The 16,239-nt window shown below is 44.9% G+C and overlaps 1 protein-coding gene across 5 annotated transcripts in view; it reads right to left on the reverse strand.

The window, feature by feature from the left end:
• CSNK1A1 (casein kinase 1 alpha 1) overlaps positions 1 to 16,239 on the reverse strand; it is a 108,455-nt gene that overhangs the window by 35,568 nt on the left and 56,648 nt on the right. For all 5 annotated transcript variants that reach the window (XM_030212390.1, XM_030212393.1, XM_030212394.1 and 2 more), the window contains 2 exons: positions 14,179 to 14,318; positions 9,319 to 9,397 (listed from right to left, as the gene is read on the reverse strand). In XM_030212390.1, coding sequence (XP_030068250.1) covers positions 9,319 to 9,397; positions 14,179 to 14,318 — 219 coding nt within the window. The remainder of the gene's footprint in view (positions 1 to 9,318; positions 9,398 to 14,178; positions 14,319 to 16,239) is intronic.

Here is a 16,239-nt window from a genome sequence, read left to right on the forward strand (position 1 = left end):
CATGCTAGACGAGTCTAGATGGGTATGTCCCTCTTCCACCAGATGTAAACAAAGGGAAAAAAAACCCACTCCCCTTATAGCTCCTTAGTATGCATCTCCGGCAGATGGTACAGTCATGTACCTTGGTGCGCAGTTATAAGCAGGCTGAAATCTACATTTCTAGTAGAGGATATACCAAGTTGTGGGGAAACTATACTTAAAAGTATTTAGCTTTTGTCTGTTTTTAGTGCTGCCCTTTTGAACACACCCAAACACAACCAGGAGAATGTAACTAATTTAACCATAAAGGAGGAGCGCCCTCAGAGATTTAAACACCCAGGTGATAGTCATTGAAGACCACTAATGGGTGAAACATTGCACTTCATAGCATAAGGAGTGAGCAACCCAGTGAATGATGTGTTTTTGTGTGCCAAGTAAGTGCTAACCAAACAAATGCACTGCCATAAACCAATTCAGCCAGAATAAATAACTAATCACTTATCTGATGAGCCCTGCACCAGTAAAACCAAACGCTAAGGGCTCAGATGTTTAAATGGCTCTCAAATCATGAAGAAAAGACTGCTCTCCCTGAAATATTATGACATGCCCAACACCGTGGGTTTCAGATTGACTTTCCTCAGGGAGTTGGGTTAGGGCTGTCTCTCCCTTGAATTTGCCGTCAAGTCTTCTGCTTTGGGTTTACAGCAGCAGGGTAAACCCATCAGAGCTTTTTTTTTTTTTGGGGTGGGGGGGGGATTTCATTCCCACCCACATTGGGTCTGCTTTTGGAAGGGGGGGGGGGTGAAACTTTCTTTTTGCTCCAGATCTTGTCCTAGCGCAAAACAAGAGGTGTAGGGAGGAGGGGAGGGGGAGGGAACCTCTGGTACCCCACCCATTTCCAGAATAAGAAATATTCCATCACAGGAGGAGTAGGCAGGGCCAAATGTATGAAATCTGCAGACTGACACTAACAATGTCTGCCAGCAGGCACACCCGGTCACATTGCCAGCATAAGCAGGCCTGCCCTGCTGCTTAAGCTGCTCAGGTGCAGGGCTCCGATGTCTCCACTAATCCCTTGACACTGGCACGCTCCATGTGGTTTGTTAAAAAAAAAAACAAAAAAAAAAAAAACCACGACGACAAAAAATCCCCCACACATTTATTCCCTGCAAAAGGGAAGAAAGTTATATCAGGCAAGCCAATCAGGGCTTCTTTATTTATTTTTAATGCCTGGGAGCTGCAAGACAGACTTGGGGGTGGGGGTGACTACATCTAAACAGAGTGACTGGGAACAGAGGGGTGGGGGGAAGGGTGGGAATCCACACATTTCAAACAGGGTCCTGTAGGATGACCAAATTACAACCCTCACTAAGTGGGTGCTAACTCCTAAGTATGACTGGGGAAACCAGAGCAACCATGCTAGACCAGGTCCAGTCCAGGCACTAGACAACCTAGAAATGGCATTAGGCTCAACCTTGCAACGTGGCTTCTACCAGCAGAGACCAGGGGCACCAAAAGAGCGTGACCTACCATCTGCTGAGGTAGAGAAAATACTACCTTTCCAGGGAGCACCACCGGCTAATGCCAGCGAAGTCAATGATGGGAAAATTAGGTTCTTACCATGATAATTTTCTTTCCTTTAGTCATAGCAGATGAAGCCATTACGTATGGGTTGTGTCCATCAACCAGCAGGGGGAGATAGAGAGCACTCAACTTTTCTCAGTCCCTCATGGCCAGCTAGCTCCACCGTCTCTTCAGTATTTGAAGCTTCCAAAGCAGTATGGCAAACCGCAATGGGAATAACATGAACTTTCCTCACAGCGAACGATGGCCCCTTAACAAGGGCATGAACTCAAAAAAGGAGGGAATGAACTCATCCTCCTGGAGGGAATAAACTCGTCCTCCACTTTCTATAACGGAGGGAATACCTGCATCCTCCTGGAGGGAATAAACTCATCCTCCCAAAACATGAACTGAGGGAATGAACTCATCCTCCTATAACTGTAACAAGAATCCTGAAGACTGTTTTCCGACTCCCCAAGGAAGGAATATAACTTCAGGAAACAAGAACAGCACCTAAAATCAGAATCACTGCAATACAGACAATCATACAGGGAGGGCTCATGGCTTCATCTGCTATGACTAAAGGAAAGAAAATCATCATGGTAAGAACCTAATTTTCCCTTCCTTGTCATCAAGCAGATGAAGCCATTACGTATGGGATGTAACAAAGCAATCCTTAAATAGGGTGGGAACAAGCCACACCACGCGCTAGCACCTGTGCTCCAAAACGCACATCCCTCCTGGCAGCCACATCCAGCCTGTAATGTCGGGCGAAAGAGAGCTTAGAAGCCCATGTTGCAGCACTGCATATCTCATGGAGATAGTGCTCCAGTTTCCGCCCAGGAAGAGGAAATCGCTCTTGTGGAATGTGCCTTAAAGGCTTCAGGTGGAGCCTGGCCAGACAGCAGATATGCTGAAAAGATAGCTTCTTGAGCCAACGGGCAACAGTGGCTTTAGACGCTGAAGACCCTCTGCGAGGACCTGCAAACAGCACAAAAAGATGATCAAAGGTCCTGAAAGAATTTGTAATTCGCAGATACTGCAACAGAGTCCTGCGCACATCCAAAAGGCGCAATTGCCCAAATGAACCTCCTCAACAAAGGAGGGAAGAAAAACAGGCTGGTTTAGGTGAAACGCTGAAACCACCTTAGGCATGAAGGAAGGCACGGTCCGAACCGTGACCCCTGACTCTGAGAATTGCAAAAAAGGGGTCTCTACAGGACAGCGCCTGGAGCTCTGACACCCGTCTCGCCGAGGTAATGGCCACTAAAAGATGGCCTTTAGTGTCAAATCTGTCTCTGAAGCACGCCGAAGCGGTTCAAAGGGAGCACCCTGAAGGGCCTTCATCACTAGCCCCAGGTTCCAAGCTGGACAAGGTGCACGCAAGGGAGGACGGAGCCGAAGCACCCCTCTAAGAAACCGTGCCACATCTGGATGAGCAGCTAAAGACACGCCTTCAACCTTGCCACGCAGGGAGGCCAACGCTGCCACTTGCACACGCAGGGAATTATAGGCCAAGCCTTTGTGTACACCATCTGCAAAAAGTCCAGAATCAGCGAGACAGGAGCCCGCAACGGAGAAAGCGCTCTTGAAAACACACCAGACTTCAAACTGGCGCCAAATCCTGGCATAAGCCACGGAAGTGGAGCGCTTACAGGCCTGCAGGAGAGTGGAAATTACCTTATTTGAGTAGCCTTTATCTCTCAATTGCGCCCTCTCAATCGCCATGCCATAAGACCAAAGCGGCAAGTGTCCTCCATGGCCACCGGACCCTGTGACAACAGGTGCGGAACCAGAGGTAACAGAAAGGGAGCCTCCAACAGCATCTGTCGGAGGTCCGCATACCAAGGCCTCCTGGGCCAATCCAGGGCGATGACCACCATTTCTCCTGGATGCAGCCGAATCCGCAGGAGCACTCGCCCTATCAAGGGCCACGGAGGGAAGACATACAGCAAGCCCAGGGGCCAGGTTTGAGCCAAGGCATCCAACCCGGCAGAGCGAGGATCCCTCCGTCTGCTGAAGAAGCACGGGACTTTGGCATTGGAACTGGTTGCCATAAGATCCGTCATTGGCTTGCCCCATTTGGCACATATCTGCAGGAATACATCGTCTGCTAGTCCCACTCGCTGGATCGATCTGATGCATGCTTAGTCGGCTTGCACGTTGCTCTGACCTGCAATGTGAGCTGCTGGCAGGGACTGTAGATGCAGCTCGGCCCAGTGGCAAATTTGTTCGGCCTGCGCAGCTAGAGCTCTGCACTGAGTGCCGCCTTGTCGATTTATGTAGGCCACTGCTGTCGTGTTGTCCGACATCACTTGGACAGCCAATCCTTCCAGGGTCACTCGAAAGGCCAGAAGAGCCAGAAACACCGCTTTCAACTCCAGGCGGTTGATAGATCACTCCGACTAGTCGGGCGTCCACAGACCCTGGGCATGCTTCCCCTGGCAATGTGTGCCCCAGCCCTTCAGGCTGGCATCTGTCACCACTAGGCACCAACCGGGGAGCGCCAGTGGCATTCCCCGCCGCAACATGCTGTCCGAGAGCCACCACTCCATACTGAGGCGGGCCGCAGGGAACCAAGAAAGTCTACACTGATAATCCTGAGATACTGGAGACCATCGTTGAAGTAGAGAATATTGTAGTGGTCTCAGGTGCGCTCTCGCCCATGGCACCCCTTCCAAGGTGATCGTCATCGATCCCAACAGCTGGACAATGTCCCAAGCTCGCGGGCAGGGCACCCTCAGGAGCAGACAGACCTGATTCTGAAGCTTGCACCGCCTTTGCTCGGGAAGAAGAATAGCCCGAGGCTGTGTCGAATCTGGCCCCCAAATATTCTAGAGATTGCGAGGGGGGTCAGGTAACTTTTGGCCATATTGACGACCCAGCCCAGAGATTGAAGGACTGAAATCACTCTGGCTGTAGCTAGATGACTTTTTCTCAGTCTGCTCTGATGAGCCAGTCGTCTAGGTACGGGTGAACCCGGATACCCTCTCGCCTGAAAAAGGCAACTACCACCACCATTACCTTGGAGAAGGTTCAGGGAGCTGTGGCGAGGCCAAAAGGCAAGGCCCGAAACTGGAAATGTTTTCCCAACACCGCAAACCGCAGAAACTTCTGGTGCGGGGGCCAAATTGGTATGTGCAAGTAAGCTTCTTTCAGGTCCAGAGACGTGAGAAACTCTCCTGGCTGTACCGCTGCAATGACGGAGCGCAGGGTTTCCATGTGAAAATGCCGCACTCTTAAGGACTTGTTTAGCTCTTTTAAGTCCAGGATCGGGCGAAAAGACCCGCCTTTTCGTGGCACCACAAAGTAAATGGAGTAGCGGCCTAGACCTTGTTCGGCAGGAGGCACCGGGGTCACAACCCCTATCTGGCACAGATTGTGCAGAGTCTCCTCTATCGCCGCCTGTTTGGCAGCAGAACCACATCGGGACTCCACAAACACGTCTCTCACCGGGGCATCAAATTCTATTCGGTATACGTATCTGAGCAGGTCCAAGACCCACTGATCTGTGGAGATTTTGGCCCACTCCTCGAAAAAGAGGGAAAGTCTTCCTCTGATGACAGGAAACGAGGAGGGGGCCGGCGCACCATCATTGAGAGGGTCGCCCCTGAACTCCAGGCCTTGAACCGGCAGCTTCAGAACGTTTGTCCGAGCAAAAGGAGTTTCTCTGCTGAAAGCGGGCACGTGAAGTGAACCCAGCAGCACGCCCCGGGCGGTACCTTCTAGCTTCACGGAAGCGAGGTCTGTAAGAGGAGCGGACCGCCTGACCCTTAGAGGAAGGCTTCGGCCTATCTTTGGGCAAGCGCTGAGGTTTGGAATCCCCCAGGCCTTTAACAATGTTTTTCAGCTCCTCACCAAACAAGAGAAGGCCTTGAAAGAGCAACTTCACCAACCTTTGCTTAGAGGCCATGTCCACCGCCGAATGTCGTAGCCAAAGAGTGCGGTGAGCCGCCACTGCTACAGCCATTTGAAGCTCTGACCATATCATAAAGGGCGTCAGCCAAAAAAGGACAAGGCCGACTCCATCCGCGGAGCCACTTCAGATACGGTCTCCGCTCCATCACCGGGCTGTTCCACTGCCTGCTGTAACCAAGTCAGGCAGGCTCTAGCAGCATAACAACTGCATGCAGACGCCCGAACAGTGAGACCTGCCAAATCAAAGGACCGCTTCAGAGCTGAATCAAGCCTGCGGTCTTGAATATCATTCAGGGCAACACCTCCTTCAACAGGGAGGGTAGTTCTCTTTTGTCACAGCCGTGACCAGGGCATCCACTTTAGGAATTGCAAAGCAAGCCAAATGTTCCTCACTCAGAGGGTATAATTGCCCCATAGCCCTGGCAACCTTCAAAAGGTCCCTCGGGGTCAGCCCATTGAGCCGAAATAAGCTCTTGGATGGAGACATGCAAAGGAAAGGCTCGAGCAGGCTTTCTGGTACTAGCCATCCTTGGATTAACCGAGGAGGCTGTGCCACTCCCAGGATCTTCAATCAAGAGGGCTTATAAGGCATCTGAAATAAGCGCTGGCAGCTCCTCGTGGTGGAAAATCCTCACCGCAGACAGATCATCAAACTCCTGTGGCAATTCTGCACCCGACTCTGGCTCCTCAGCCCAAGAAGTTCTGCCAGACCCCTCAGAATCCTCATATCCCGACCATGGGGGGGAAAAGGGGGGTGCACCACACTCAGAAGGGGAATTAGCCCTTCTGCGCTTATCAGGAGGATAAGAAACAGGAAAAACCAACTCCAAAAGGCCAGGATCCACCGGGGGGGGGGGGGGGGGGGGGAGGGAGGGAGGAGGGGCCAGGCAGAGGGTCCGAAGATCCCTGTGGAAGAGCTCTTTTAAGCAAGTATGCCCTATGCAGCATTAAAACAAAATCAGGGGAGAAAACCGCTCCCTGACCGCCCGGATCCTGCCCAGGGCTATCAGCTCTATTATTAGCCTCACTCAGAGGACCCCCCCCCCCTCCGGATTCAGGGCTCTCCGTCGCAACGGAGGCCGCGCCATGTGGAAAATCTAAAATGGCGTCCGCTGCCAGCTCAGAGCGCGAAAGATCACCGCTCGCCATGCTCAGGCCAGCTCTACTGTCTGTACAGCACGAATTACAGAGCCCCGCTCCTGATTTGCACTTGCCACATTTAGAACAGCGTTTTAAAGTCTCCGCAGCCATCGCCGAAAATGGCGGTAAAATTAAAAAATGGCGGTTCGCGCCAAAAATGTTCCGATCGCGGACCCACCCCGGAGGAGTCAGAAAACACTCACCCCTCACTAACATAGTAACATAGTAGATGACGGCATAAAAAGACCTGCATGGTCCATCCAGTCTGCCCAAGACAAACTCATATGTGTATACCTTAACTTGAATTTGTACCTGTCCTTTTCAGGGCACAGACCATATAAGTCTGCCCAGCAGTATTTCCCGCCTCCCAACCACCAGTCCCGCCTCCCATCAGCAGCTCTGGTACAGACCGTATAAGTCTGCCCTCCCCTATCCTCGCCTCCCAACTACCAACCCCCTCTTCCCCCAACTGCTCCGCCACCCAATTTCAGCTAAGCTTCTGAGGATCCATTCCTTCTGCACAGGATTCCTCTATGCATATCCCACGCATGTTGAACTCCGTTACCGTTTTCATCTCCACCACCTCCCGCGGGAGGGCATTCCAAGCGTCCACCACCCTCTCCGTGAAAAATACTTCCTGACATCTTTCCTGAGTCTGCCCCCCTTCAATCTCATTTCATGTCCTCTCGTTCTACCACCTTCCCATCTCCGGAACAGATTCGTTTGCGGATTAATACCTTTCAAATATTTGAACGTCTGTATCATATCACCCCTGTTCCTCCTTTCCTCCAGGGTGTACATGTTCAGGTCAGCAAGCCTCTCTTCATACGTCTTGGAACGTAAATCCCATATCATCCTTGTAGCTTTTCTTTGCACCGCTTCCATTTTTTTTAACATCCTTCGCAAGATACGGCCTCCAAAACTGAACACAATACTCCAGGTGGGGCCTCACCAACGTCTTATACAGGGGCATTAAAACCTCCTTTCTTCTGCTGGTCACTCCTCTCTCTATACAGCCTAGCAATCTTCTAGCTACTTCCACCGCCTTGTCGCATTGTTTCGTCGCCTTCAGGTCCTCAGATACTATCACCCCAAGATCCCTCTCCCCGTCCGTGCCTATCAGACTCTCCCCGCCTAACACATACGTCTCCCTTGGATTTCTACTCCCCAACTGCATCACTTTGCATTTCTTCGCATTGAAATTTAATTGCCAAACGTTAGACCATTCTTCTAGCTTCTTCAGATCTTTTTTCATGTTTTCCACACCCTCCGGGGTGTCCACTCTGTTGGAAATCTTGGTGTCATCCGCAAAAAGGCAAACCTTACCTTGTGACCCCTCGGCAAGGTCACTCACAAATATATTGAACAGAATCGGCCCCAGCACCGATCCCTGAGGCACTCCACTACTCACCTTTCCCTCCTCCGAGCGAACTCCATTCACCACCACCACCCTCTGGCGTCTGTCTGGAGCCACTCCCAGGCAGATTTTTGATGGAGCTCGAAGAAGCTGCAGCCACCCTGCTTGGGGAGATAAGAGAATACTGAAGAGGCAGTGGAGCTAGCTGGCCATGACGCACTGAGAAAAGTCGAGTGCTCTCTATCTCCCCCTGCTGGTTGATGGACACAACCCATACGTAATGGCTTCATCTGCTTGATGACAAGGAAAAATCATTTCTTCCCCTGCTGGTGGAAGAGGATACCACCCACTTGTGCAGCATAGTATAACTAGAGGCTACGGAAAGAAACGTTTTTGGAACAGACAGCAGCCAACCTAGACAATTATCCCAAATTGGCCATTAAACAATCACATCTGAAGTTTTAATTTCTCATTGTAAACCAATCGCTTGGGGATCACTAAAGATAAAGGAATTCTGAAAAGAAAAACAAGTACAAGAAAAACGAAGCAAAAAAATTCATCCCCAGAGCATGAGCCTAAGGCATAATACCAAGAACTCCTGGCAACATTTCTGAGTATTTTTAGAAATGTCAGGGGGAAAACAAAACAAAACCCTAATCTTGTAGCCCAAGGAATCTTAATCCATATAGCGGAAATATGTTAAAGGACAATGTTTCTATAAGGCTCAAAAGCAAAAGTAAGTGTTCCCATGTGTTCATCTTCCTTAGATCTTGGCAATGTCAAATATCGTGCTCTTACAGCTAGTGGCAAAGATTCAGAAGGCATTTTGAATACCTCATTTCTTAGAAATTTCAACAGGTGCTATAAGCGATGATTTGGGGAAGCTTGATTTTCCATATATTCCATCTTTCTGGCCATATAGCAAGTATCCCACAAAGGTGGCGTCCCATAGCGAGTCTAATGTGACGGTCATTAGCTTGATTAAAGTATTTACCAGTGTTACAGGAACTCCAGTTTATTTTCATTAATGATTTGTGTGTAAATGTTTCTAATTTTTCATTTAAGTGATTTTTGCTGTATTTGTTACATTCAGGCTACCCTCAAATGCAGCTCAGTGGTGGACAAAACATGGCCAAGTTGGGTGTTTTGTTAATCAATGATTATGATTTTTATACATTGCTGCTTGCAGATTAGATTCTCCTGTGTTGGTTACTTAAACAGAAGCCTAATTTCCAACATTTCTGATGAATCTCAAAATGATCAAAAGCCACTGTAGAAACAAACTAAGCTGCAGTAGAAATTATAGGGAAACAAGCCATAAGTCATATAAAGTTCCTACAGTATGAGCGCACATGACCTACCTTCAATCCTTGCCAGGGAAGGCTGGTTCTGTTAAAATACATCAAAACATACCCCAGAGACTCCATGTCATCTCGACGACTAAGGAGAGAAAAAAAAAGTTTAAGAAACTTACAGGGATGGAGGAAACATACCCTCAAAATGAATGCTACATGACTTGTTAAAGTAATAATGCATACTAGGGATGTGCACTTAGTAGCATGCTTTAAATTTAACACACATTGACATGCAAAGTCAGTGTATTTTTATTTGAAATATATGAAACAAATTGAAAATGTTTGAAAATCAAGGGGAAATGAACATAACTGAAATAATTTGTTTTGTGTACATCCCTAATGCATACTATTTAAATAAATCTAAAAATAGCAAGCTGGGAAAAGAAAAATCAAAGCAATATCGACACTAAGGTTTTACATGAACCACCAATGCAACAGGTTACAGAAACCCTCTGGTAGCTTCGACTACAGAAAAAAGAATCAAACTGAAAAGACTGCTAAAGCCCTAGCTTGAACTGTTGTAAGATGCAGCTTTGTGGAAAAATATTAAACTATAAAAAGGGCATCTGAATTTATGTATTTGGCTTGGGAGAGCTAAACAAACTAAACTGTCCCTGACTATCCATCTCCCTGGTTGCCAATGCTGCATTTTGCAAAATTGGTAGGCCATATGCCCTGCAACTCACTCTATTCTGTTCTCTATGACAAAGTGTAGGACTCCTTTGGGACTATCAAAAAAAGGAGGGGAGGTGAACATCTCCCTCGTTGATGTGGGTGCAAATTCCCACCCATTTCCACTAAGCAGTACTGTAGACTGAACAAGCACTTCAGTGTCTGAAGCTCCTGATGTTTTAAGGTAAGAAAGCAACTTCCCATCCAATCAGTTTAGAATATTTATTAGCCAACCTTATCCAGAGATGTATGTAAGCTAACATACATAAACACAATTACAAAAAAATATATACTGCAAAGCTGAAAAAATACATCAGGATAAAACAGCTGCTGTCACACAGTCAAGGTAGTTTGTATGCTAAACAAAACAAACAACGGTTTAACAGGCGCTTGAAAAAAGTCAGGTTTCTCTCTTGCCGAATCTCCAATGGCAGTTTGTTCCACCCTGAAGGACCAGCAACAGTAAGAGATAAATATACACACACATACTTTCAAAACGAAAAGTGTGGAAGTCTGGTACCTCAAGCCCACAAGCAGTTGTGGAACATAATGCACAGGCTCTAGTATTGATGTAATACAGAAAATAAATCCAAAGATTCATGGCAGAAACGCATGAACAAGTAATAATTTGTATTTAATGCAGTAGGCTACAGGTAGTCAATACAATGAAATCAAAATGCAACACGTTCAAATTTTGACAAACCATAACTGCACAGCTGAGTTTGTACTAATCTGCAAAGACTGAACACATGGGTTAGGAGCTGGTTGAGTGGAAGGCGACAGAGGGAAGTGGTAAATAGAACTCATTCTGAATAATGTTACCAGTGGTGTGCCGCAAGGTTCAGTTCTTTAACATTTTTCTAAGCGATATTGCTGAAGAACTGTCTGGTAAGGTTTGCCCTTTTTTTTTTTTTTTTTGCAGATGATACCAAAATCTGCAATAGGGTCGACACCCTTGATGGTGTGGATAACATGAGGAAGGACTTAGCAAAGCTATAGGAATGGCCTGGAATTTGGTAGCTAAAGTTTCATGCTAAAAAATGCAAAAACCTGAGGAACAGTACAATTTAGGAGGTGAAGAACTTCTGTACACAAGAGAGAAGCAGAACTTGGGTGTGATTGTATGTAGTGGTGATCTTAAGGACTAGGGAGCATGTGATGAAACTACAGTGTAGTAAATTTAAAACAAATCAAAGAAAATGTTTCTTCACCCAAAGCATAATTAAACTCTGGAATTCGTTGCCGGAGAACGTGGTGAAGGCGGTTAGCTTAGCAGAGTTTAAAAGGGGTTAGACGGTTTCCTAAAGGACAAGTCCATAAACCACTACTAAATGGACTTGGGAAAAATCCACAATTTCAGGAATAACATGTATAGAATGTCTGTACGTTTGGGAAGCTCACCAGGCCTGGATTGGCTGCTGTCGTGGTCAGGGTGCTGGGCTCGATGCACCTTTGGTCTTTTCCCAGTGTGGCATTACTTATGGACTTATGTAACAGGTAGAAAAGGTGATGGCAAGAGCTAGGAGGATGCTTGGGTGCGTAGGGAGGAATGGCCAGTAAGAAAAAGGAGGTGATGGTGCCCCTATATAAGACACTGGTGAGACCCCATTTAGAATGGAGAAGGGTAGTTAGTGGGGTTCCTCAGGGGTCTGTGCTAGGACCGCTGCTTTTTAATATATTTATAAATGATTTAGAGATGGGAGTAACTAGCGAGGTAATTAAATTTGCTGATGACACAAAGTTATTCAAAGTTGTTAAATCGCAACAGGATTGTGAAAAATTACAGAAGGACCTTACGAGACTGGGCGGCTAAATGGCAGATGACGTTTAATGTAAGCAAGTGCAAGGTGATGCATGTGGGAAAAAAGAACCCGAATTATAGCTATGTTATGCAAGGTTCCACGTTAGGAGTTACGGACCAAGAAAGGATCTGGGTGTTGTCGTCAATACGCTGAAACCTTCTGCTCAGTGTGCTGCTGCGACTAGGAAAGCGAATAGAATGTTGGGTATTAGGAAAGGTATGGAAAACAGGTGTGAGGATGTTATAATGCCGTTGTATCGTTCCATGGTGCGATCGCACCTTGAGTATTGTGTTCAATTCTGGTCGCCGCATCTCAAGAAAGATATAGTAGAATTGGAAAAGGTGCAGCAAAGGGCGACTAAAATGATAGCGTGGATGGGACGACTTCCCTATGAAGAAAGATTAAGGAGGCTAGGGCTATTCAGCTTGGAGAAGAGACAGCTGAGGGGAGACATGATAGAGATATATAAAATAATGAGTGGAGTGGAACAGGTGGATGTGAAGCGTCTGTTCACGCTTTCCAAAAATACTAGGACTAGGGGGCATGCGATGAAACTACAGTGTAGTAAATTTAAAACAAATCGGAGAAAAATTTTCTTCACCCAACGTATAATTAAACTCTGGAATTCGTTGCCGGAGAAAGTGGTGAAGGCGGTTAGCTTAGCAGAGTTTAAAAAGGGGTTGGAAGTTTCCTAAAGGACAAGTCCATAAACTGCTACTAAATGGACTGGGGAAAAATCCATAATTCCAAGAATAACATGTATAGAATATTTGTACGTTTGGGAAGCTTGCCAGGTGCCTTTGGCCTGGATTGGCCGTTGTCATGGACAGGATGCTGGGCTCAATGGACCCTTGGTCTTTTCCCAGTGTAGCATTACTTATGTACTTAGAATATTGTGTATAATTCTGGAGACTGTACCTCTGAGATAAACAGAATGTAGTCGGTCCAGAGGGTAGCTACTAAAATGGTCAGTCTTCAAAGTGTATGGGGACAAAGATCTAAATATGTGTACTTTGGAAGAAAGGCAGCAGAAGGGAAATATGATAGGCATTTAAATGTCTGCACAGCATAAATGCACAGGAGTCGTCTCAATTGAAACTCTGAAATGAGAGGGCATAGGATGAAGGCGAAAGGGGATAGACTCAAGAGGAGTAAACCAAGGAAATATCTTCAAGGGTGATGAATTTGTTGAACGTCCAGGTGGAAAACATGGAGACAAAGATAGTATCTAAATTCAAGAGAGCTTGGGACAAGTACATAGGATCTCTAAGAGTGATAGTGAGAGTAGCTAGAATGGAAGGGCAGACTGGATAAGACATATGGTCTATAATTGCCTACAATTTTCTCTGTTTGCTTCTATGGGACATTTTGGGGGGGGGGGGGGGGGGAGAAGAGAACTCAGACAAGTATCATCCCTGCTCCAAGTCCAATTCGAATGTTTTCCAACTGGGTCAAGAGCTACCAGGAACTCAATGGTGTAGCTGAATGCTAAAGGAATGCATATTTCTGGAAAGGTTAACCCGAGCTGAAGCAGCACGGGAATACTTATGAGCAAAATATGGGAAAAGAAGACATGACAAGATGTAGGCTCGTTTTGGACATGAAGGCAAACACTAGCTTAAGCCTTCAATGAACTGTAGGTATTACCTATGGACTTCTATTTGTCTGTATTATTGTAATTGCTTTACTCACCTGTCTTGGTTAAATAAAAGAAGAGATTTGTATGAGTTACTGGAAGAAAGTCCATAAACCACTGAGGTAGACTAGGAGTAAGCAGCATGAAATGTTTCTTTTTGGGATTCTGCCTGCTGCTCTTGACTTGTATTGGACAATGCTTGAAAGATTATATACACATCTCTCTCCTCCCCATAAGCTGAATGACTAGAAAGTCATGGCTCCCAATACTGACATTCTATTCTATAGCAGATCAGTATCCCTAAATCTGAACAGCAGTACCGCAAAGGAAGCTATTAGGAGATGGGATCTTCTCAAAGATGGTGGATAAAATGAAGTAATAGGAAAAGCCACCGAATGCTAGCAGAACCATACTCCAGATACATTTGTAAAGAGCGGTTGAGAGAGCTATGGCACAAAGGAGACGGTGTGTGAATGCAGAAGAGGGGTACAAGGGGGGAAAAAAAAAAAAAAAAACTACTGCGAGTAAATATTACTTATGTATGATGCCCATCCCACTTGAAAGGTTTGTATCTTTGCCCAAAAATGTACTAGGGTTGAAAAGGTGTGTTTAAAAAACAAAACACTTGTTACAAGAATTAACCACCATCACTAATTCTTTGCATGCTATGTCTCAGTTAATACAGAAACAATTAGACTTTAGAACTTTACTGTATCAGCAAGCAAACACAAGCCTGCAATATTTCCTTGAACTCACCTCTGCTCAATGCCAAGGTGTGCATTAATGCTGGCATATCGAGCTGTGCCTGTCAGGTTTTTGTCTTCTCTGTATGGTATGTGTTGCCTTGTCCTGTTGTCCCGATATTTTTTGGCCAAACCAAAGTCGATAAGGAATAACTTCAGAGGAAAATGGAAACAATAAGGTTTCCAAGGAAAAAAAAAAAAAAAAAAAAAGTTATCAGATTCTAAAATATTTGTCGTATGGAAAACAGAGACCCAATAGATATATTTCTTAGTTTATTGAATCTAAGAGATTAAAAAAAAAAAACCTTCTGTTAAATATTTAAATGTCACAAACTAGACAATACCTCTCACCAAATGCAAATACAGTACAATGCAGAATTGAATGACAGGGCTCATTTTCAAAGCACTTAGCCTTCCAAAGTTCCATAGGTTTCTATGGAACTTTGGAAGGCTAAGTGCTTTGAAAATATGCCTCAGTGTAACAGAGGAAAAAAACCCTCAGTTGAGCCCTTCTAGTTAATATTCATACACCAATTAGGGGTTACAGTGTTTATCATCGGCATTAAAAAAAAAAAAAAAAAAAAAAACTTTGTATAAAGGCAAAGCGCATCAAAATGCTTACTGCAAATCACTTTCAAAAGTAGAAGTACTTAGCTTAAAAATCTTCTAACCACCACAACAGTCTAGTCTGGTGGCCAGCATTTTGTTCTCTGCATCAGGGACTTGCGGTCAATCAGCAGGAGCAAACATTTCAAAACTTCAGGGAGCTCTATTTACTCTCACTTTAAATAGAGCTCACTAAATTTGCAACATGTTTGCTCCTGCTGACTAATGACCTCAAGTCCCTGACGCAGAGAACGAAACGCTGGCTATCGGACTATTGTGGTGGTTAGAACATTTTTAAGCTAAGTACTGCTATTTTTGAAAGTGATTTGCTGTGAGCATTTTGATGATTTTTGTCATAAGTACACAAAGAGGTTTTTTTATGCTGATGATAAACACTGTAACCCCTAATTGCTGTGTGAATATTAACTAGCAGGGGGTCAACTGAGGCTTTTTCCTCTTTGTTATTACATTCAAGTGTGCATTGTTGTACTGCTATTGGCATTTGGTGAGTTATTGTCTGATTTGTGAAATTGATCAGTACTCCACCACCTTCCTAATTGTTTTAATTAGTGGAAAATATTTACATGTACCAAACACAAATGGAGATATACTTAAAAAGCAGCAAAAAAATAAAGTTTTTTTAAAATAATGATTATGCACACTTTCAATGAACAGTATCATTTAGACCACAGCATTGTGCTGCATTTTTCTGTGATCAAAACATAGTTAATGCAGCATATAACCAGAGCTATGTATAATGTAAAGTAAACATTACCTAGGAAGGATGCTTAATTCAACTATTTGGAAACTTGAGAATTAATAGTACAAGACCCAAAAGGCTGAAATACATCCCCATATATTTACAAGTTTTGCTGTGCAAGTTTACTGGAACTCGGCTACATTTGTAAAATCAATGAAAAATCATTAGATCATTTGTGTGGTCGTGGGTAAGTGAAACATTTACAAACTTAGACTAGTTTAACTGAAATTCAGAGCTCAACCTGATTTCTGTAAAATGTCAAGTGTAAATTCATTCTAAAAGATTTACCATAAAGCTACTGCAATTGAACCAGTACAGCAACTAGTGCTCTTAATTTCTGCAGTGAAGCATCAGAAAAGCAGTGAAAGTTAAATAAAATGCTAAAGCAGTCTTCAAGCATGGTTTAAAGAAGCAGTCGTGTTAACTTAAATAAAACAAACCAAACTGCACATTAAGCAACCCCAATTGGTTTCACCTCTCTCTGGGATAGTTTTAATGTGTTCAATCAATGGCAAAACAGTTATATCCTAATCAAAAGGTGCTATTTATAATATAGCTTTCCTATCAGTTTTCTGTATCCAAATCCAGTTTGTTTTTATCCATTTAGGATTATTTGCAACTTAATGAATATATCAGCAAATAGCTTGCAAACAAACTTCTTACCAGGTATATATATATATATATTTCTGATTTAATAAGTTAATGCAC

The sequence above is a fragment of the Microcaecilia unicolor genome, chromosome 8 (genome assembly GCF_901765095.1).
Source record: "Microcaecilia unicolor chromosome 8, aMicUni1.1, whole genome shotgun sequence".
In the NCBI taxonomy this organism is placed as follows: domain Eukaryota; kingdom Metazoa; phylum Chordata; class Amphibia; order Gymnophiona; family Siphonopidae; genus Microcaecilia; species Microcaecilia unicolor.